Genomic DNA, 23,761 nt, shown 5'->3' on the forward strand with positions numbered 1-23,761 from the left:
CCTCTTTTCAACAAGTTACACCAGTAATTCAGTAATCCAGTAATCATTTTCTTGATAGCAGTGTACTGCAACAAATGAACAACAAAGACTTCTGTTTTCAACCAACTGTAAGATTTATTGTGCTTCCAGGTAGAGATTTATCTTTTCTCTGAATAGATCAATATCTGACTTCCAGGTCAATAATTCCTGATTGAATCTCAACAGAAGTCAATAGCTACCTATTATGTCACCTAATACACAAAGATTTTGTGGATGTTGGGTCTAAGAAAGAAAATAACATTTGTGAACATGTATCAGATTCTTTATAATGGAATTCCTTTAAATTGTATTTATATATCATCATCATTTTTGTGTGCATCAGAAAATTTTGAAAATTGTGGTTCGCCTTAAGCTACCACAGACACATTTTCAGCGTTCAAAAGTATCTGTTATCTGCCATGGCTCCTAAGCCAGCCTTCGGTTTATCCAGAGTACCATTCTTAGATATTTTTTGTCTTGTGCAGATATTTTTTACTGTGCGAATAGATTAGGATTTTTATAGAACTACTGAGGTTTCAAAGAATTTATGATTTTTGTTCATTAATTTTACTCTTTCAGAAAACATTATGATAATATTTTTTTCCTAGAATTTTTCTTTCAAGGACTTCAGGAAATCAATTACTCATATTTTCAAGGTATTTGTTGTATCATCTATATATATATATGTATTTACACTCTGATACACTAAATCTAGCACTTAAGCACTTTCCACAATTAAGAGGTTTTTTTGCTGATTGTATTCTGCTGGTTCTTGAATTTAATAGTTTTTCTTTAGACAGATATTAGCTTGCATGGCCACTGTCATAGCACATCAGGCAGAATTGTTTTCATTGTAATCTATGCACCTGGGATACATGGAAGAAATTGTTCACTTTCCATATTGACACGAGTCTCAGTGTACTTCATTCACACTTTGCAAATTAGCATACTGAAGTGCTCAGTAAGATTGCACTCTAACTGACTTATGAAAGTTAAAGTTATGCTATACTGCTATAAGGTCCTTAGCATGTTATAAAAGGGTCAATGAAGCATTGCAGTTCAGTAGAATGCTCATGGGTATGTAAGGAGGAAGTATCACAGGGAGAAAAGAACACAACCATGGTGTAAATGCTTGGTATGTTGGCTAAGTTTCCTCACTAATAGATAATCTGAGTTATATGTCTTGACCTTGTCAGTCAGTTGTAATTAAATTATTGAGGACATGAAAATTTGTCCAGATGTGGAATCTTTTCAAGACTGTATGTTGAATTCAGTTTTTTTATTACCTGGACACAATTTTAAACCTTTTATAAAGGGGTAACTTATGCCTAAGAGTCATTGTCTCTCTTCTTGACCTCTTATGAAGATGATCTACTTTGAAGAGAAACAAAAATATTATTCAGCATAATGGGAAACTATGTTAATTATCTCCAATTATTTAGATACATTATTATGTACTTATTAAAGATAAAAGGTTTAATTCACATAAAAGGCTAATTTACTAATAGTAGATGGTAAATATGAAGTAGTCTGTGGCTCCATCTTTATTTTCTTTCATTATAAAGAAGGTGTTAAGGAGCTTTTGATTATGACTGGAATATTAGCAACTTTAACCTTCAACTGCCTCTTCTTTTGTTGTTTTCATTCAAGCTATAGATTAAATATATTTTTGTGTAGGCCAGAACATGTGACATTGCAATAAGAAATGTTCAATATTAGTGGTCTATTCTATTTTAAGAGAGCAGGATTTCCAAGCCTGTGAATATAAGTAGTTAGGTTTCCGATAGTTTTAAGCTCTTTCTTGTCAAATGTGATTTCATTTGAGAAGGCTCACGTACTTAATTCCCATCTGCTGTGTTCAGAGGTTACTGAATGCATCCCCTTTTTACTTAATTGTTTTGTTCGTCACGTGTCATTAGGTTGTTCCTCCTCACCAAGGATTAAATACACCTATAAGAAGTTTATATCTGAAGAATTTGCACTTAATGGGTAATTTAATCTCACACAGCATTCTTTGCCCTTGCCTCTATAGTGAGATCATTTGCTTGGTTCCTCTGCTTGCATATGTGACAAGTAAACTGTTATGGAGAAGCCCTCAATATCTAAGTGGCATTAAGTTGTATGTTAGTCACATGTATCTGTATCTAGGTGTGTTCCATAGCTATCTTGGCCTAACATTTTATTTCATTATACAACCAGCAGTCACTCGTTACCGTCTTTGAGCAAACAATTATTCTGTTCCCCCTCCCTTGGGGTACAGATTCTTCTTCCCTTTTTTAATATATTTTTAATTGAATTCTAAAAAATATATTTTCAACAGAGCAGTAGCATCATTCTTTTGCAGGCTTTATCTGAGACACACGCCTACTGAATTAACAGGAGCACATCAGAGTATGAGCAGTGTATTGGTCAAGGTGGAGGATCTGACTGCTTATCTCTTTTTGCTCCTAGCCACATGTTTCTTCAGAACTATAGAAATGCCACTAATTTGGATTCCAGTCCCAAAGAACTCATGAGTGTGTGCAAAAGCACCAAGATGTCTTCTATCAAAATTGAATCATTTCATCATGCACAATTACGCAGAGAATTAATATATAGTGGCATGTTGCCAAGACACAGGAATGTTTTTGTTCTGTCATTAAGGCTTTCTTCTACTTCTCCATACCACATCTCCAACAATTTTGTGTGGAAAAAAGTGTGTTCAAAAATGGAAGAACCATTTTATGAGAGATCAAAATCACTCAGGTCAGAGATTTGCTTGAAAGAGTGCTTAACTATATTTTTATGTCTGAAAAATCATAGGAACTTACATGCAATTTTTACTTCAAAAGAAACTACTTGCACATTTTCAGGACTTAACATATTGATAAATAGTTTATGAGGAATTAACCCTTTTTTGAAGTATTTTCAGAATCTGTATATGAATAAAAAGACAGAATTTCCACTTTTCTTCACCTTGAATTGTTGACTCTTTTAGGAACAGAATTAGATTAATGGGGAACTATAAATGTTGTCTAGTCCCAAGTCTAGGAAGGGTGGTAGATTCTCCCTGAATAAAGTAGATAAGCAAGTTTGCAGAATGTAAATGTGTATCATTTCTGAGAGGTCAAGTAAAAGAAATTTGCAACATGAGGCTGGCAAATTTAGGCAAAGAGTTAAAAAAGGAAAATAGAGGATCTAGAAAGAATTTAGCCAATTAAAAAATCGGAATAGCAATAATGCCTTTCCATGTGTTTTTCTGGAAAATAGCCCACGCTTAACAAACCTGATTTCTTTTTTTTATAAAATGGCACGTTATATTAAAAAAGGTAATTACCATGCTGTTACAATCCGGGTTAAACCCAGGAAAGCAAAGCAAGCTAAGTCTCTGAGCATAAACCGGAAAGAACCTGGAAGGTTCAAAATATCCCCAGAAATGAGATTAAAACCAAACGAGTTTAGATGTTGTTGCCAAAAAATGGATGTATTTTATTTGATAGTAAAAGAGGCAAAGAGAAGGGAAGAGAAAAGAAAGAGAGAAAGAAAAAGAAGTGTGTGTGGGGGTGGGGGAACAGGGAGAGGTGACAGGGGTTAAGTGGAAGCATATCACCCATCCGAGGGTCCCAACGACGTCTCGTTGCTCCCCTCCATCCGGCCTGCTGGTGGTGAGGGTCCCCCGTCGCCGCTGTGGCCACGCCGCTACATGCTGCCACACCACACGCCGCCACACGCCAAAGAGTGCAGACTTCCATGGATTAATAGACACTTCGGGCCAGGTGGGAACGTCCACGTGCCCCTCTTGCAGGGGCTAGCTGGACACACTGTCCCTTGCAACACTGAGTGTGTGTTGCATCATCTCTGGTGCTCTGGTGCAGGGTCTGGGGACCCCTTGGCGGGGGGCGCCTGTGATGGGCCATGTCACCCCCTTCTGCTGTGGATAAGCTTCCTCCCCCCTGGTGAGGACCCCTCAGCTGGGCTCCTCTGCACAGTGGAGGATGGGCAGTCACGGCACCTCTGACCACAGGCTTTTCCCAGATACCCAGAGCCTCTCCTCCCTCCACGCCTTGGTGCGAGGGTCTGTTCGAGCCTGGTAGCTGATAGCCCTGGGGCTGTGGTCCTCATCCTGGAGGTGTTAAGCCTGTGTTCAGTGAATGTCCCCAGCCCTGGGTTGTTACTTTATCTTATCTTCATCAGTGAGCGGTGTCAGGCCTCAGTCAGGGCCCCATCCAGGGTGTGGGAGTCTTCTCTGCAGCTTCTGTAATACAGTTTTAACAGTCCTTTAAGAAAATGTTTAAGTCATAAAATATAATATCTCAGTCTCTGACACATGCCACATGCAATTCTAGTTAAATAGATAGGAATTAGTAGCAGCAACAAAGCACATATTAAATGGCTATGAACTGGCTACCTGGAGGTAAGAAAAAGTTATCATCAAGACAGAATTGTCATGAAAGGAAGAGATTCCGACAGGGCTCTACAGAGATCAGTGTGAGACCAGCTCTATTCAACCTCTTTCTGTGTGGATTAAAAGTAAACTCAAGAGTATCATTGGTAAAATTTTTGGATGACTATTTCTATAACAGATATCCCTTTGATTACAGCACTTGTATATTGCACATTAGAGTTTATTGTCTTCTTTCTGGGAAGTGTCATGGCAGCAAATTTTTAATTTAATTAATTTTATTGAGCTTTGCATTATGAAAACAGGGGGATGTGCTGTGATTACATTTGGTATCCATGCAATTGCCACATAAATTGGCATATTTTCCATGCGGTTAGTGAAGCTTTATTCAGATTCCTTAATTTAGGAAGCATCAGCATAAGACATTTTTTCATTTGGTAATTTCAGTCTGTCACTCATTGAGATTTTAGAGAAGGCTGTATTTACTAACAGTAATTTAAATAGATTTTTTTTCTCCTAGGGTATTCACTGTAGTACAACCAGTCTGGTTAATCTTCCCCTTCTTTTAATACAAAATAAATGCTATTCTAGCCTATTTCTTTAAAACATTTACTATTTTCCTTTTAAAATATACTTATTTTTTCAGTAATTTTTATTTTCTAGCAGTTATCTTTATATGTTGGATTCATGTATTTCATTTCAATGCTAATTTTCTTTAAGGAAGGATATACTGTATTTCAGTACTATAACCATGACCAGAGAAGATAATTGACCACTAATTGTCATTTCTATACTGCTATGACTTTCATCCATGGACTATCTAGGGATGTCCTCCCTGTAAAGGAACAAAATGTTAGTTATATAAAGCAGATGTGATTCAAAGGCCTAGATTAAAAACATCCTTGTTATAGAAGTATTCAGAATGTGGAGTATGACCATAAGCTTTATATTGCAGATTTCTGTTTACAGTTATATTTTGAACTAAATAACAAATACAAGTCTATTGAGAGTTCTAAATATGAACTTTATTTTGAGATTTTAAGGGAAAAAAAAAGTATCTGCTGACTTGTTCAGTCAATCTGTCTTAAAATGGAAAAATTGTGTTTCCCTTTAATAGTAGAATAATATTAGAATTTGGAATGTGTTTTAATATGTACAATGTGTTCAGAATATTCAGTTACAATAAAATAAGCTAAATTCATACCCCAGAACAAGCAGTGATAAAAATAGAGCTTTTATTCCAAAAGAAAGAATAATACTAATGAAATTCCCATGAGTTCAAATCCCTCAGTAAATTGTAAACCCCCACATTTAGTTAGCTATTAAATAGATAATTTAAAATTACATTTCAGTCGTTATTGGCTATAAACATAGCAAGACATAAAAGAAACTAGAATATGGGGGATCTAATGTGACCTACTGGCCCTTTATCAAATCTCTAGTAACCACACTCATGATCCAACAACAGAATGGAAATTTTCCAATCAAAAAAATACTCATTTCCCCATGACAAACTAATTTGCCATTAAAGTTTTCTTGTTTTCTTTTTGTTTTCCCCACTAGATAGAAGACCTTTGAGCTCAAAATATTAAAATAGACCCTGTTTTTTTGTGGGAAATTCAGACCATGCAGGAGTAGGCTGTAAAATAAAGATGACTAAAATTCTGCGGTGGTTACTGAATCTAAATGAGTTCTTACTTTGTGTAAATAATAAGATAAATTCTTTCAAGTGTACCAGACTAATAGGTAAGTACACAGTTATATATTTCAGTAAATGCATAGCTATGCACCTGGCTGTGGCAAACATTTTCTTAGTATTTGTCTGTACTTGAGTTAAAAAGTCTTTACAGTCTCAGTTACAGTAGATCCTTCTGTTGTAGCTTTTCTTTTATATAAGTTAAATGGTTCACAGAATGCTAAAAAAGACAGCATAACACATTGTCAGATGCTGCAGAGCATAGAAGTATCTTTAAGAAAACTTGGTAAAAAAAAAAAAGGTATTGACTGCAATTCAGTAACAGGAATGAATTTAGAGAGCCTGAGTGGAGAGGGAAGTAAAACTCGCCAAAAATAAAGTTATTTTCAGGGCTTTTTTTCAAATCCAGAGTTGTTGGGAAAAGGAAAGAAAAGGAGCTATCCACAATAGTAGCTATATCAATCTTTCATCTCAGTGCTTATTTTTTTCTCAGTTTTATCTGATACTTTGAGGATAAATTCAGGACCATCATGAAGAAATTTCTTGATTGCAAAAAGTTGTGAAGAACTGTCAGTACAGAGAAAGAAGCTTATGTGGTTATGGGCAAGAGCAAGAAGAGCATAATCTAATTTAATAGCATTATGTAGTAAAATTACTTACAAGACATATTGTTTAGTTTTAGTTGGTCCTGTGAGTAGCAGGGGGTAGGACTTGATCCTTATTGCTCCTATTCACATTAAGATATTCTATGGTTCTACAGTAATTCTGGTCTCATGAATTTGGAAATGTCGTTGGAGGAAAATGTCCTGGGTTTATTAGTCAATTAAAGATGAATCATCAGTGTCATGTATTCTGTATAAAAAATAAAAATATTGCAATTTTAAAAGGTGGTATTAAAGACTTAATTGGAAACGAAGTAGGTTTCTCATCATACATGGTCAAGAAAGATAAATTCAGATTGGAAACTGTGCTTTCCAAAACTGTACAAACTGTCACACACACCCCAAAATAAAAACAAAACAAAACCAAAACAAACAAAAAACAAACAAAGCAAAGCAAAAACAAAACCAAAACAAAGAAAATACCAACCAAACAAACAAACAAGAAAACCCCCAAACCCTACGAAAATTGGTGTGCTTTAGAGATTAATAAACTTAGTGAAGGAGTTAGAAGAAAATGTGTGTTTTGGGAGAGCCTTTCATGTGGGAAAAAAACATCTCTCATAATTTTAAGATGGAAATAGGTATGACTGTTTGTGAGGCCAGAGGTCCAAAGCTGTGTGTTCTCAACTCTTTTCCAACAGATTTACCCTTCCATATGTTGTATTTGATTTTCGACACAGCAGTCAAACTTCTGTAAAAATTCTTTGCTTAATACCAGAAACAGGACAGGATGTACCTGTAATGACATCTACATCTTGCTTTTCTGATTTTCTTATTTTCCTTTCCTACCAAAGATGAATAAGTACCGAAGGCATAGCTGAAAAGTACTTGGTTAACAGGGTCAGAGAGTTTCCTAACAAATATGAGGCAAAATCAGGGCTGTGTTTAAATTTAAAAAACCTGTGACAGCTTTCCTTTTCAGTATTTTTTTGTAACTGTTTTAGTCAGGGAAATATGTTTCTTAAGAGTAACTTCCTGTCTTCTTGTGGGATGTATAGGAACCTCTGTCAAGCATACCCAAGATACTCAGGGGCAATTCCTACTTTTAAAAGAACCTGCCAGAACATTTAATATTATCTTAGTGAAAAAGATGATTAAGTTCTCCTTACACCTTTTGGGATCATTAGTGAAACTTGAGATTATGCACTATTTTAGTGCTATACTGCATAACGGTGGAGCTGCTAGTGACAAGTGATGCCTTGATGGGGCTACCTGCAAACAGAGGCTAGACAAAATTAAGAGAATAAAAACAGTTATATTTATTGAAGGGCCTTCAAGGTACACTTTGGGCAGTCAAAGCCTCAGGGCTACACCCAAAATGGACTCCTGGGTCACAGATTTTCTTACTTTTATAAGTTTGGTCTATTTGCATATCGGGGGTTAATCCTCCAATTACAATTTCAGGTAATGAAGTCATTTACCCCCAGTTTGCTCCCCCTTAATCCACTTTGTTTATGTATTTCGGGGCCTGGGACACTAAGGTGTCCTTGAAGTTCAGGCTTAGAGAGGATTTGTTTTGTCTGACCAGAATGGGAGAACAGTAGCTAACAGGCTATATGGAGTCTTAGAAGTATACACTAAAAAATTATGGAAAAGCTAAAACCCTAATGCATCACAAGGACCGAGTGTTAGGGTCCTCACAGTAGTTACATACCTCATATTGATGATATGACTTCAGGATGTATAAATGTATATGCAACCCAGGAAAGAGAGAGAACTGAATCTTCCCTTACCTCCTGCCTTCAGCCCATAAAAACCTTAAAACTAGTTTTCTTATTCTAAACTTTGCATACAAGGTTTTGAAATTAAGAACCTGCCCAGTTTCATTGTCTCTGTTTTCAAAAAAGAGGAATCTGCTGTAAGTGGGAGGGATTAAATGATTAGTCATGACTAGTCATCCACAAATCCTTATTAACTAGAAGCATTGATTCAGTATCATGCACCTTGAAGCAAACAAAGAGGAAAGTAATAATTCAGAGGAATTGTTTCAATTCAGAGTTTGTTTCAATTACTTTAAAAATGCAAGTGGCTAGTACTAGTGAGGATAGTATAGAAGACATGTTCTACTATGTAACATTTGGTCTGTTACAAATTGAAATGGAAGGTTCTTTTAAAAATCCCATGCTTCTTACATGCATATGCATAAGCATGATAAATTTGGTTTAAATGGAAAAACTAAAGCAATTCATTTGAAAAGTCAAAGCAGGACATTCTCAATTCTAATAATTTCATATATTCCTATTTATCTGTAAAATGAATTTTCAGAATACTAGTACCAGATTTTTGAGCCATAATTATTTCAGTGAAAATGCATATTTAAATTATACCAGTTCCTTTTATCTAAATGACTCTGTAAATTTCTGTTTCTAAATTTATATTTTGTGTAAGTTGTGGATATTTTCAATATATCATGTTGCAATTTCTGAAAAAAAGGTCTGTTTCAAACTGTATAATTTTAAGGAAAAGAGCACTGATGAACTAAACCTGACTGGTATACTCTTTTTAGCCAGTTTGTCCAAAATCTACACTTCTGATGGAAAGTAACTTACAGTGCAAAACTGTGTTCAAATTATTCTAAAACATGGATACTTAAACAAAAAATATTCTTCGTGGATAAATTTCCTTATTTTTGTGTGATTTACTTTCAGAAGATAATAGAAACAGTGGTATAAGCTACATGAAAATTATCATTTCCTATGTAATAATGTCTAAATGGTTTTATTGAAGAAATGCGAAGAAAGTAATTTTAAAATACAAGAAAAATAATGCTCTGGAAGCCACTTTTTACACCATCTGAAACTGTGGGAATCAAAAAGCTTGAGAATCATGCTGTACAGCCAGTTGTCCAGAAGAGCAAGGCTCTACTTCTTAAGATTCTTTGCATTAGTAACTATTGTATGATTAAAATTTACCCAGAAGCAACATCTCATCATGTTATGGTATATTTTCTTACTGGTTATAGCAATAACTCACTTTCAGAGTCCAACAGATGTTAAGCCAAAATTCTAGCTCTTTAAAAATGTAATGTTAATAAATTTGGCATTTTTTATATTTTCTTTATTTATTTCTGTGAAACTCACTACAGTCTATCAATGTCTTTTCTGTATTGATGTGCTCAAAACTGGAACCAGCACTCCAGACTTGGTGAGCAGAGGGGAAGGATCCCCACCCTCGACCTGCTGGCAATGAATTTCTTAATGCAACCGGGGAAGATGCTGGCCTTGTTTGCTGCATCGTTGGCTCATGTACAACTTGAGGACCACACCAGATTCTTTTCTTTACAGCTCTTTCCCAGATAGTCTGTCCACAGCATGTACTGGTTTCCTGGCACTGCACTTGACATCTCTCTTTACTGAATTCCATGATTTTTCTGTCAGTCTGTGATCAAAGAAATTAGCAGGGCTGAATTTTACAGGTATCATCATAGGTGAAAAATGTCCCCTAACTGAAACTGTGCCCACAGAGTTGTCTGCCTCTACTTTTATTTTAATCTTTGCTTCTACATGTATAGGTAAATAATGTGAAAAAAACTTGATGATGATGGATAAAAATTAATAGAATTTTAGGATCATTCAATTTTGGTTTTCTCTCTCTAGTATAGTAATAACAATAAAAGGTTTATCTTTTACTTTAAAGACAATTATTAATTTAGTCAAACTCATAAATCGATATGATTGACATGTACCAAACACAAAAATATCTTTTTTTTTTTAAATTTGTCAAATTGGAAAATCTAGCTTTTGGGTTAGTTTTAAGAGATATTTGATATACTAATTAAGAAATTACCTTTTGTTAATAAACAATTTTTGTTTATTCAGTGGGATAAGAGTTCCAATCCATTAGTTTTTCTGTTAAGTAGCGATTTAAAGAGTTGTATGAGAAAACACTTTTATTTTGGCAATGTACCTTTGGGTCAGGAATATTATATAAGGTAGATTATTTATTTAATAATATAATAATTGATTTAATAAATATTGTTTTAATTTCTTCATATTATCAAGCAGGTTGATTGTCTAGCAGCATCTGGAGTTGTATTTTATATATATATATCTATGACACAAACAACTGAAAACGACTTAGCTCCACCTTCCCTTAGAAGAAAGGTTATGCCCAGCCTTTGCTCTTGCTTGAACAGGTTAATCCTGATCTTCTGTTTGTTTGTTTGTTTTCTTTCCTTCACAGGAGTCATCAGGACTGCCTTGCACAACATGGACAGGGAAGCCAGAGAGCATTATTCCGTTGTCATTCAAGCCAAAGATATGGCTGGGCAGGTCGGAGGGCTGTCAGGGTCAACAACTGTAAATATCACACTCACAGATGTCAACGACAATCCACCCAGGTTTCCTCAGAGTATGTACAATTTCAACATATAACTGATTTGAAAATCACGTTGATTTTCAGTGAAGTAAGAAGCGATCAGTGAAATCCAGTTGGCAGTCAAATTCACGGGGAATAGGGAGCTTGAAAGCATTTGGATTCACCAATATTTTTTAATTTTCCAGTATTTGCAGATAAAGCACAGAGATGGCATAGTTAAAATACTGAAACCAGTAAAGATTTCTTTCAGTTAACCGCTGAATAATATCGAGGTGGATTACAAAGGTATACTGTTCTCATATGTGGGTTATTCTCCAGTATTTGTTAAATGCATATTTCAATAACTGTGTGATTTTGATCCCATGAGGGAATGATGATGTTCCTATGGTAGATAAAAGCAAAAGACAATGCATTAAAATATTTAATCCAACTTGCCTTTGGCTGCTTCCATACGTATCTATCAAATTTTTTCTTCTTCTATACCCAACTAAACTTTTAAGATCAATTATTATACTCAGATGGTCAAAATCTAAGATGTTTCTCACTATTGTTGAGCAATGGTGGAATCTGAATTTATCACAGATAAATGAATTGTTGGTGTTGATTTCAAACAATATCATCACATGCTTATATGAAGAATAAATACCAGAATAGAATATCTTAATGTGACCGCTAATAGGAGGTTAATTTCTATCCAGCTCATTGGGTGTCCATTGATCTGACACAGCAGCTGGGATCTTGTAGGAATTCTGAATTCAGTCGACAATTTATTTAAAAATCTTATGGCACGTAAATGTATTTTCTCTGCATATTGGCTCAAGGCCAGCAAGAGTGTTGTAATCTGGTCTCAGACATTGCGTGAGTTGTTGTAGAACATAATGGACTGGTAGCTATAGGAACATCCACCAGGAAATGCATTAAGCTGTTTGAATGAGAAGATTTATAAACAATAGTAGAGATCACAAGGCTCCAGGGACAAACAAAGCTCCCTGGCAATACACGTTATATAAAATCTGGCCAAACAGTGAGTAGGCTTATTAAGAGTGTTGTAGAAATGAGTATTTGTTCTGTGCCTCAAAAAGACATGAAAACATAAAGCTTTTGAAACACATCCTTAAATAAAATATATTCGGTTTTATGTTCCACAAAATTTTCATTGCATTCATCATTCTATTTATAATACTTTTTAACTATTGGAAAGGCAAAAGGTAAGGCTTATCTTTAAATTAGAGCTAAATTAGAAGGAAAGTATGTCTTAAGTTTCCTGCAAACTCAATGGATGCAGGAATGGATCCCTACCTATCAGGTTTCAAAAATTGGCTTCTTTTATTTTGAATGGACGGGTTTAGATATAAAACTGACAAGCAGGAAGAAATGTACATTGGCATATGTATTTCTTCATCTGTGTTAATATTTTTTTGGAAATCAAAGAAATATAAAATATTCATGTTGTAATTTAAACATTTTAAGGGATTATAATAACATTGAAAATGACAAAACATTTCACATTTAATGAAAGCTTATTATTTAGGGCAAAACAAAATTGTATTTTAATATTTATTCTTTATATAAAGATATTATTTCTAAAACAGGTCTTGTAGAATGCAAACATTTGCTTTCTTTGCTTACAGAAGATTCCTATACCACAGCTATCACTGACATTGTTTCTTTACTCCTTCTCAAGAACTATATTTTAAACCCCTTGCAAAAGAGCAGTAGCTACATGTTAATAGAGAATGAAAATACAGTTGATTTAAAAAAGGCCGTTTTACCATCATGAACTATATACACGAGTCTTGCACTAAAAGAAATGACTTCTTTGTTTATTTTACTTCTGTTTCCTTTGTGTGCCATGATTTTCCGTTAAATTTCTCTTCAATTTCCTTATTAGACGGAATGCTAAATGAGACTTACTGGGGCTTGTCACATTCAGAATTGAATTGAAGGGAAGTGCTAACCAAAACTGCCTATATCGAGTGTATAACCCTTGGGACAGGCTGAGCCTCAGCTAAACCACAGACTTTCTTTTGGTTAGTTTCCTTTTCTCCGTTACCATACTTGTGAGTTTTGAATCTGATTCTAAATGTATGAGTACCTTACTTGAGAACATGCTGGGAAGTACATCTTATTGATGCTGTTTTATTTGTTTTACTTATAAATATACTTTGTTGTATATATTTAAAAGATGGTACCTTTCTGGCTTTAGTAGATCAGTGTTCATTAGACACGCAAAATGCAGTAAGATGTGCAGGCTTTTTCCCCTTAAAGAAACACTTTAAACCCCTATTTAAAACAAACATAATGGTTGTAAATATATCTGCTAAAAAGGGTTTATTGTGTTTTATTCTTTACTCATTATAAATAGAGCTGACTTTCTTTCAAAGAAATTCCTAAAAGAGCTACAGTTTTCCAAGATATTAAAAAACCTAGGAGAAATAATATGAAATAGGACTGCCTAATTTTATCAGTCTGATTTCTGGTATAGGAAACACAGTTGAAAAATTCTGATTGCAAAACAGTAGTATGTCTCAGAAGTAGGAAAAGGGTTGTGAATTCAGCAGGAGAATAGCCTGAAACCTCAAATACTTTTTGCTTTTCAATTACTTCAGTGCATCTTGTATAATACTGATTTCTTTTTCTTCATCATCATAAATTTCCTTTCTTTTAAGAGACAAGTAATAAATGAACTAATGTAAGCTGACAGTGCTCTGCATGGGAAGAATTTAGCATCCCTCAGTTCTTGTTAGTTTTACCACTGATGGACCCATGTTCTTGATGGCTGAGGACCCTAATTTCATAGTCATAAATTTATTTCATAATTTGATAGAAGATATTCCATCTTCTGATGACACTGTTATCAGCCTTGAGTTACCTCAGAATGTGCTGTATACTTTTATTTCATTAATTCTCTCTGGTGTTGCTTAAGATGAATTCTCTGTGTTTTGCTTTGTTTAGTGTGAAGAAATTCTGGTAGCATCAAGATCATCACACTAGGCAGAGGTTTCCACTGGCATGCATCAGTTCTAATGACTACATCATTAGAACACCAAGTTCTAATGATTACATTCTGGCTAGTGTGTAGAATATATGTAGTTGCTGTGTCTAGACTCTAATTTGTAATATTTGTTTGATACATCTAGCTGATCTACTCACCTAGTTCTTCAGGATAAAGCAGAACTTATATACAAGTCATGGCTTAAAACAATTTTTATAAAGCTTGGTTGTTGAGGCTTAGTAATTTTGTGGCAGTAAGAAAATGCAATGTGAAATTATTTATATGCATAATTAGTTTGGCCTCTCTTTTTACAATATCCTTATATGAAAAGTACACAGCCACGTTTAAATAGGAATGTTGCATGGAGATTCTCCTCTTAGTTCTGAAAAAGTAAACTCACATCCCAGAAGCAGACATTGACTCTGTTCAGTGCTAGTAAGGTGTCCACTGTCTGGCCTTGTTAATATAACTCATTAGCTAATTAAGTGCAAAAGTATCTGCTACCCATTTTCTTTTGAAATTCATACTCATTCATGTGGTCCTTTCTGAATCCCCAGTTCCATGTAGTACATCCAGTTGTCATGATTTCCATACATAACTGTCTGCACCCTATCACTCCCCACGGCCGTGTGCTGCACACTGTCCTGTCCTACCTGGTGACTAGTCTAGAGCTATCTGCCTTCTCTTTTACCACTTGGCTCCTCCCAAATGTGATGAGAAAAGCAAAATTTTCTCTGATTTTTTTTTAGCAGGCCTTTCTCCTTTTTTCATCCAGTAATTGCGAAGAGGCTTGTAGAATGACGTGTTTTACGTCTCTGTCCTTGTGTTAGACTTGCCTGACATTGGACAAGGATTAAAAGTTACTGGAGACTGTTAAGTTAAAAGGATTACAGAAGTTTTGTGTCCTCAGGAAACTCAGATTTTAAATAAAACAAAATCAGGACATGATAACTGGTTTCTCTTAAGATTGCTGACATCTGATCAACTGTACCTTTTTAAATTAGATTTTTTGCATATCTAGTATAATCTAGATCCTGTTCATTGTGCCACTTATGGGCTTGAGAAATGGGATCAGATGAACCTAATGTAGTTCAAGAAGCCCAAGTGCAAGCTCTGCACCGAGGGCAGGGCAATCCCAGGCATGAATACAGACAGAGAAGGCTCAAGAGAGACCTCATTGCAGTGTTTCAGTACTTAAAAAGGACTTACAGAAAAGACTGAGAACAACTTTTTACATGGGCAGGTAATGATATCAGAAGGGGGAACATTTTAAACTGAAAGAGAGTAGGTGGAGGAAATTCTTTACTGGTAAGGCTGGTGAGGCACTGGCACAGGTTGCCCAGAGAAGCTTTAGATGTCCTATCCCTGGAAGTGTTCAAGGCCAGGTTGGATGGGGGTCTGGGCACCCTAGTGTAGTGAAAGGTATCCCTGCCCATGCTAGGGAAGCTAAAACCAGGATTGTCTTTAAGGTGCCTTCCAACCCAAGGCATTCTATGAGTCTATGATTCTACATGTTGATGAGTCTAGCAATGATCCAGTATCCAGGGAGTATTAGGAAGCATTTCATTCCAGAAATTATTCCACATTTAAAGGTTGCTTATTTTTTAAGATTTTTTTCATTATAATTAGACTAACATCTTTTTCAGATTTCTCACTTGTCACTTCCTATCTGTGTGACTATTACATTTTCACGTAAGAGTCGCACAACGTAATTCTAGTGCTAAAAAGTATTTTGCTTCTCACATATTCTTAGAGGTTGATATATGTTGAATTAACTGAGATTTTAAAGTGTGTGCTCAGGTTTCAAAGTCAGTGATCAGGTTTTGAAGTGGATGACCAGTGAGTGACACTTCCTTCGTGAGTACAGTTGGTGTTCAGTATACTGATTTTCTGCCTTTACAGAGAATTATCACAAGGCCCCTGACCTTTTTTTTTTTCTTTGAAAGTGGCTAAAGTGTCACATCAGAAACTGAATGAGGGGCAGGTATAAAGCTTCTCTTTCTGTGAGTTTTCAGAAACTTCCTCCTATGCAGGAGGAAGTTCAACAGAAACTATGCAGCCAGAAGCAAAGGTAAGAGGGAAAAGCTGCTATTGCATGTTTGTATTACCTGGTGAAGATGTTAGTTTTAAATGTTAGAGAAGTATGTTGGAGCTTGATTCTCTAGAAGTATTTAGAATTACCTGCTTAGCAAGGCTACTGCACATGGACAACAAGCTGTTTTAGAGAGTGGTAAAAGAGACAAACCTTGCTGATCTGAGTGATTTTCTAAAATTTCTTTTTTACTGTATCTTCGTAATGTGCTAGAATCAATCATTCATCTATGGGATGCCTTGGACATATGAGAAACACATTACTTGAGAGATTTATGTTCATTAAGTTAAAAAAAGAGTTAAAACATGAAACGAAAGTGTATGTACCTTTGGGTGTATGCTTCCATAGTCTGGAAAATGCTATCTAAAGTGATTCGTTTGCCTTTTTCCTTTTTTTTTTTTTTGAGAAGGATGGTATGTTCTAATATTTGCACAATATTTGAAGTTAAAGCTACCAAATTGTTTCACTGAAATATGACATGAGTTATTTAATGGCATTTGATTACATAGGAAATCTCGTGATGTTCTGTTTCCTAAGTAGAATAAGCGTGATTTCCGTAATCAGTTTTTACTGTAAAATTTAATTAACTAAATATAGTACTTTTCAAGAGTATTAGATATCTTTTCTTAAAATTCTCCTTCAATGAGAATTCATGACAATGAAATTTGGTGATAGAATTATTTATGGAATTCAAATCTTACAGCGAAGTTTAATGGGGTAAAAATATATTTATGTCAAAGTCTGATTAAATATTTGTAATAAATATGTGGTCTACAAACTGAGTTTTAGCTCCAGCTATGTGCATCAAATTTACTCATAACATGGAGTCTTATTTCACTTTCTTGAGTATTGTCCATAAGGATTTTTGTGTACCAGATCCATTATTAATTACGTATATCAAAATAACTTTGAAACACTCTAGACAGAAAAAAACATGCAGGTTTTTTGGTTTGTTTGTTTGTTTTTCGATGGGTTTTTGAATGAGACCATAATGGTTTTGGGAATTAGGCAATGTTGTTTGGTTTTTTTTGTCTGAGTGGAGAATTGGGAGCAGGACCACTCCATTTTGAGGCGTATTCTTTGGAAAGCCTTAATCTTCATGTCCTTTATGAAGCTAAACCCCAATGTGATCACAATCCTAGCTGTGCTAGTGCCAGGGAAAAGCAAATGAACAAACAAACAACAAAACAAACACAGTGCAAATGGAGTTTAACCCTTTTACAGGTGTTGCTATTGCTCTCTGCTTTACCCAAGCTGCCTGAGGTAGCCATGGTCCCCCTTTAAATGGCGTAAAATATGGGGAACACAGCACAGACTCTAGAGACTGCTACAGATCATGCCCAACAATTAAATTCCTCATTAGTGATTATTATGGAGTGCTTATGTTGCTTTACCCATGCCATTTGCATAGAAAATATGTGTTTGGGGCTTCAATACCTGCAGGAAAGTACTCAGTCTGAAAATCCAGGAAAGCCAGTTTTCTTTATGTTTCTTCCATTCATAGATATGAGTGGCATAAACATCACACTTTTTGCAAGAAGCCAGAGTACTTTTGCTCTCCAAGGTCGAAAGTTCAGTATTCTGGGGTCAGAAAGTTTTCAAGAACTTCTAGTTACTGTCTCTAAAGGCAAAGAGTCATGGAAAATAAACTCATCACTGATTAAAATTGTAACCATAATCATAACTCCTGTTTTACGCTGAGATGTAAAAAGCAGGGACATGATGTACAAGTCTTGTTTCAGCCAAAGGAGCCTATTGTATCAAAAAAAGAATGTTTGTGGGTTTTTTTCTAAACTGGCCCAAGATTGTTATGTTCTTCACACTTTCAAGGCAAGCAAAATTTTGAAGGATTTGAGTTTTGAAAGCTTTTTTATTGTCATATTTGCAAATAAGAAGTAACTTCACTTATAATTCAGATATGTTTAGAAAGTGCAATAGCATTGGGGTTTTTGGCAGGGAAGAAGAATAAGCCAAACATACCTCTTAAAAATTTCTTAGTTGAGTTTTATGAAAGAGATGTTGGCATCAAAAAGAATATTCAAATCAAAAATAGTAGCTATAAAATTGACTGAACTCCTGCAACCATAAAAGTTGCTGTATTCTTAATGATGATGGATTAAAATTGGATTGATTATATTAAAAATAAGCATAGTAAAGGAACATGTGACATATGTCCAAGACATACTGTGACAAATAGGCTTCTAAAAAGACTTCAGTCTCAAAAGAGAAATCCAGAATTATCTATTACATGTAATGAAAATAAGCAGCTCTATGAATGAAGAATATCTTTCTCAAAGAAAACCACCAAAGAAGATTGAGCATAGTCCACAGTGGAAGCTCCACTTGTTTTACCAAAGATGGCAGGCAGTAAAACATGAGACATACCTTCATAAATTGAAGGATCATAGGTTCATGTGGGACTTGAAACAGTAATCTGACCCAAAGCCCTGCTTAAAGCAGGTTCAGTTAGAGCAAGTTGCTAAGAGTCTCATCTTGCAGAGCCTTGAAAGGTCCTTTTCAGGTCCCTTTCTGCAAAACTGCTTTACAACTGGCTGGCCCCAGCATGTACTGATGAATGGCACTATTCCTGCCCTGGTGCCATCATTGAATGTCATGAGGTTTGTGTTAGAGCATTTCTCCAGCATGTCCAGGTCCCTTTGAGCAGCAGCCCTGCCCTCCAGTGTACTAAACGCTTTTTCCCCAAGTTGGTGTTCAGTATTATGTCTCTTCTCTCTTCCACTGTTAAATAAGATAGTGTCTACTGTTCAAGAAGACATCATAACCTATAAGTAAGTCAAAATTATCATCAGAATAGAATAGATTAATAAATACAATCTTTTTAATATTATGCTTATTGATTTTCATTAAGTACAGTTATACTTCTTTTTTGAGAGGTTTAGACAGAAGTTAGTTTTCTGAGAGTAAGACACAGCACTGAAGGTTGCCTGGAGGCTAATTGAAATGAAAGTATTTTGCGCTAAAGAGAAATAAATTGTTTCTGTACTATAATGACAGATAAGCCATAAAGTTTATTGAAAGATGAAGATCATATGCATGAATTTGGAAAATGTTTCAATTAGCACAGATTAAAGTCCTGCAAGGTGGTATCCTATACAGTACATTATCTGTAAAAAAATATTAATTTTTTCATATCATGAGCAAAGTGAATGCATCTGAGAGAATGTGATAAAAGTTGATAACTGAATCAACCAAGATTCTCTATCTGTAAGAAACAGGCCAGCTTCTCTAGAAAAAATTAGACCATCCCCAAAAGATTTCTGCTTCACAACAGAAGTCTGCAGTGCAGGAAGCATAGGAGCAAACTGTTCAACATGGGCAGATTTGGTGGAAAAGTTTTGCTATAGACTGATGGTGCCTGATCCTCAGGGCTCCTATGTTCCCAGTCAATTGTTTTAGAGGGTTGAGACAGACTCATAGTTTTCAATACAGCATTGTAGATTTGCAGTATACACTTCCCATACTTTACAGTGTCCTATTAAACTTTCTTTATTCAATGCCCAAGGAAACATTCATAGAATCAGAATCACAGATTATGCTGAGTTTAAAGGGACCCAATGGAGAACACCCAAGGAGTCACAGCATGTACCTGCGAGCATTGTCTGAATCCATCTTGGACTCAGACAGGATCGGTGCTGTGACCTCTTCCCTGAGGAGCCTGTTCCAGTGCCCAATGGAGCCTTTAGTCAGTTCCTCTTACTAGCAATAAAGTTTCCAACAATTTAGCATTTAACATTTCCAGTTTCTACCAGTAGCTTAAATAAATGTCTATAATATATTTTACCTAACCTTCATGTTGCTGAATTTTATTTTCTTGTGTATTTGATTTTTTTAGATAATGTTCTTTTGTATTTATCTATTTGACTCACGTCTCTATGAGATATTGTCAGGCTCTCTCTATGGAGCAGTGGTTAAATACTTGTTGGGAGACATTTCTGACCTTATAATCTAAGAGTTTTTATTTTTTCAACAGTTTTCTTTTCATTCTATCTGCTTTTTTTAAACATTTCTGTTCTACAGAAACTGACATAATTAATGAGTCATTTCAAATATTTGTTTTGCTTGAAGATTTAGTATTTAGGAGTCTTTGAAGCTGGTATCAGTAAAACAATTTTCTGAAACAGATGGCTAACACTTGGGGTGTGATTATAAAGCAGAGTGTAGTGTCATGTAGATAGATATATTTGAACAAGCTCAACTATTTGGAAGTCTCCAATTAGTTCACCCTATCATACGAGTTTATATACATCCAGCTCCTGAAGTAGCTTGATTATATAACATGATCTTAATGGCCTTAATCTTTTCTCTTTTGGAAGAGCAAAAGTGTCAAAAACCCCCATATTTTGCATTTATTTTAACAATAAGTAAATTTCAAAATTAATTTCATCCCATTACTATAATTTTATGTATGAAATAAAGCAACCAGCATTGCTGAAGTGTCAGTTGACAGCATCTGTAAGCAAAAAACATTGCAGGGCATTTATTTGGAAATTTGTGTAGGTGGCTTTTACATGCATAAAAAGGATTGCATCAAAGTATTAACTATGAATTTTAATTGAATTAAGTAATTGTCCTGTTACATCGGTGTTGGTATTTTATCTTTTACATGATAATTTTTTCCTCTTGCTCTGCTGGAAATTTCTTATTTTCCTTAAGATTTCCAAAATGAATAATAACTTATTTTTCATTTTCATAGGAAACCTCTCTTTCCCTCTAGACAAACAAAGCTAAGTGCACTTGTCCATCCTTATCACACCACTAGTTGTTTAGTAGTACTATGTGTTAGCAATAAAAAATTAATTCAAAACTACAAAAATGTTTTGGAACTGTTGTGCAAGAAATTTAAAAGATTTATAATGAAATCTTCTGTTTTCTAGCAGGTGTCTATAAAGGTAGCTATATTTTAGTCATGATATCTACTCCCTTTTCAATTGCAGCTTCTGTAGGTTGATAATTTCTTCATCCAACCAGTACGGGGTTTCAGCCACAATTCAGGTTCAATTTCTGGATTCAATTTAAATGTTGCCTTTCTCTTGCTACATGCTTACCAAGGGCTCTTCTGCAGTCAGGCTACCTGGATTAAACCCAACAAACCATAACAACATCTTAGCTTTCATATGTCCACTCTCAAACCTGCTGATCCACCATCCTGCCACTCAGTTTTGCACTATTGCACTCACTGTCACAGAATGCCTTCAAGGAATATAAACTTGGTAAAGTTTCAGAAGATGTGTAATAACAGAAGTTGTTTTGCTCTCTTTTCTGTGTTGGTAGTTGGACAGTGATGTAAACTCGGCAGACTGTTAGGGAGGCATTTGAATTGGGGTTGTTTAGGTGGAAAATGGGGATGTTGTTGATATGCGCACACCCTCTATTGGATGTGAATTATTCTTTTCAGTTCTGGTAGATTTCAGCATCCCTGCTGTGTTACAATGGTAGCATTACTGGAGAAAACTCTGGTTTTTTGGCCTAGTTTCATATGGAGATTGAGATTTATGTAATGAAATTGTGTCTGTTTGCCACTTTTATTTCCTTGTGGCACCTTCTTGTCCACCAGAAAACTTCGTAGCTTTTAGGAGCTATCATAAAAAATCATAGAGACAGTTAAGAAAATTATCTTTTACAAAAATATGTCACTTACTAATTATTAACCTAACAGGTTACAAAAACACTGAAAGGAGGTCATAGCTGTAAAGGAAGATTTTTCTGGGCACAAATGTGTAATAATTCATTGTACTCATTATGTTAGTTTCCGTTTACTGTGGATGGCAGTTAATTTTTTTTTTGCAAAGGGTAAAATATTAAGATTTATTAACTTTTTCCTTTAGAAAAAAATTATGTGTTGAAAATGTTGATGCAATGTTGCAAAAATGATTGGATTTTGGAAAAAAAGGTAACAGATTTTTCAATTCAAAAGTACTCACTTGACCATGCAATTAATTGTAAGTTGGTAAAATATATATATTTTGGTTATGGAGAATATAAACTTGTAAAAATACTGGTATGAAGTAATTTCTGTGTTATGTGATGTACAGCAATAGCTGTGAAAACTAAAATCCTACATTAGGTAATTTGGATTTTGAATAAGGAATGAAGGCATCCCAAGTAAAATACAATTCAGTTTTGAATTCTTTCAGGGATCTAAATAAATTCATAGGTTTATTTGTCACTTTTATATATGAAATACTCTTCCATTTACTCAGACATCTATCAAGCAGATAACTAGAAAATGACTAGAAAATGTCCAAGCTATTATGTTGGGCTTTTTCCCCCCTCAGAACACTATCAACTCTATGTTCCTGAGTCAGCTCAAGTTGGATCAGCAGTTGGCAAAATCAAAGCAAATGATGCAGACACTGGTTCAAATGCAGACATGAAGTACACAATTATAAATGGAGATGGCTCTGGGGTATTCTCCATATCTACTGACAAAGAAACAAGGGAAGGAATTCTCTCGCTGAAGAAGGTAAGCCATAGAAGATGTAAAATTTGGGTGAAAATTCTACTTTTGTTCCCAGACTACTTGAATCTTGACACAGAAAGTTTATCTCTGGCAATGAATGTGTAATTCAGTTAGCACAGACTGTTATTCTTTGATTGACTTTCCAGCTGGTATCTAGATCATCCAGTATTGTGCTAAAGACTTAAAATGTTACTGGTCAAACTATCACAGAGTTATCATTTATATGAATTACTTATACTTGCCCCAGTCAGTTGAGAGTTCTCATGTAGGTTTGTTGATATTGAATCTTGTAGATATCAATTATATATACCCATAGACCCTAAAAATTAAAAGTGAGTGTATATTCAAAATTGCTTATATGTATTCTGGTCTTGATTAATGGTTAGAGGAATGAAATCCTGAGAAAATGTGAAAAAGGAGAATAAATAAAAACTATCATAGAGCATGTAATTTTTTTTTTTTTTTTGCTTCTGAATAGATATATGTGTATTTAAGATATTAAAAGTAGTTTCTAACTCAATGAAATATTATTTTTATAATTCATAAGGATTTTAAAAGATCTCTTCCAATATCTTAAAAAGCTTTAACTCAGTGTCTTTTGTAATGGTTATGTAATACCCACCTTTTTCAACCAGATAAAAGTAAACTGTCTTTTCTGTACCGCTGAATTATTTTCTGATGGCCTTGTTGTAGCTAAACCATAATCTGTTATTTCTTCTTCAATATGAGCATTGTACTCTCACCATGGCTGCTGTTCATTAACTACAACATTTATGCATATTCAAAACATGAAAGGAAGAATTTGCAACATAATGAAATACACAAAATCTGTTAAATCACATTTCTTACTGGTTTTGACAGACAAAGTAGCTTTAAAAATTTTTTCACTATGATTTAGAATATGACAAAAGCTTATGTTGCCTGTTCTTGTACGTAAATATGACAATGATTTAAGTCATTTTTACATCAGGACAAGAAGAGGTACATTTTGCTTAGGTAATGTTATATTCCAGTTGAGCAGAAATTCGGCACTTAAAGTTACATAAGTTTGTGTGAAATACCTCCATTATTTCCTAAGATAATGTATCCTTTTGTACAGTATAACAAAAAAGTCTTCTT

The 23,761-nt window shown here is 34.8% G+C and overlaps 1 protein-coding gene across 7 annotated transcripts in view; it reads left to right on the plus strand.

Moving 5' to 3' along the window:
- The window catches only part of CDH18 (cadherin 18), a 524,400-nt gene that overhangs the window by 443,326 nt on the left and 57,313 nt on the right, over positions 1-23,761 (plus strand). For all 7 annotated transcript variants that reach the window (XM_032117631.1, XM_032117579.1, XM_032117622.1 and 4 more), the window contains 2 exons: positions 10,940-11,107; positions 22,458-22,645. In XM_032117631.1, coding sequence (XP_031973522.1) covers positions 10,940-11,107; positions 22,458-22,645 — 356 coding nt within the window. The remainder of the gene's footprint in view (positions 1-10,939; positions 11,108-22,457; positions 22,646-23,761) is intronic.

The sequence above is a fragment of the Corvus moneduloides genome, chromosome 1, assembly GCF_009650955.1.
Source record: "Corvus moneduloides isolate bCorMon1 chromosome 1, bCorMon1.pri, whole genome shotgun sequence".
NCBI classification, from domain to species: domain Eukaryota; kingdom Metazoa; phylum Chordata; class Aves; order Passeriformes; family Corvidae; genus Corvus; species Corvus moneduloides.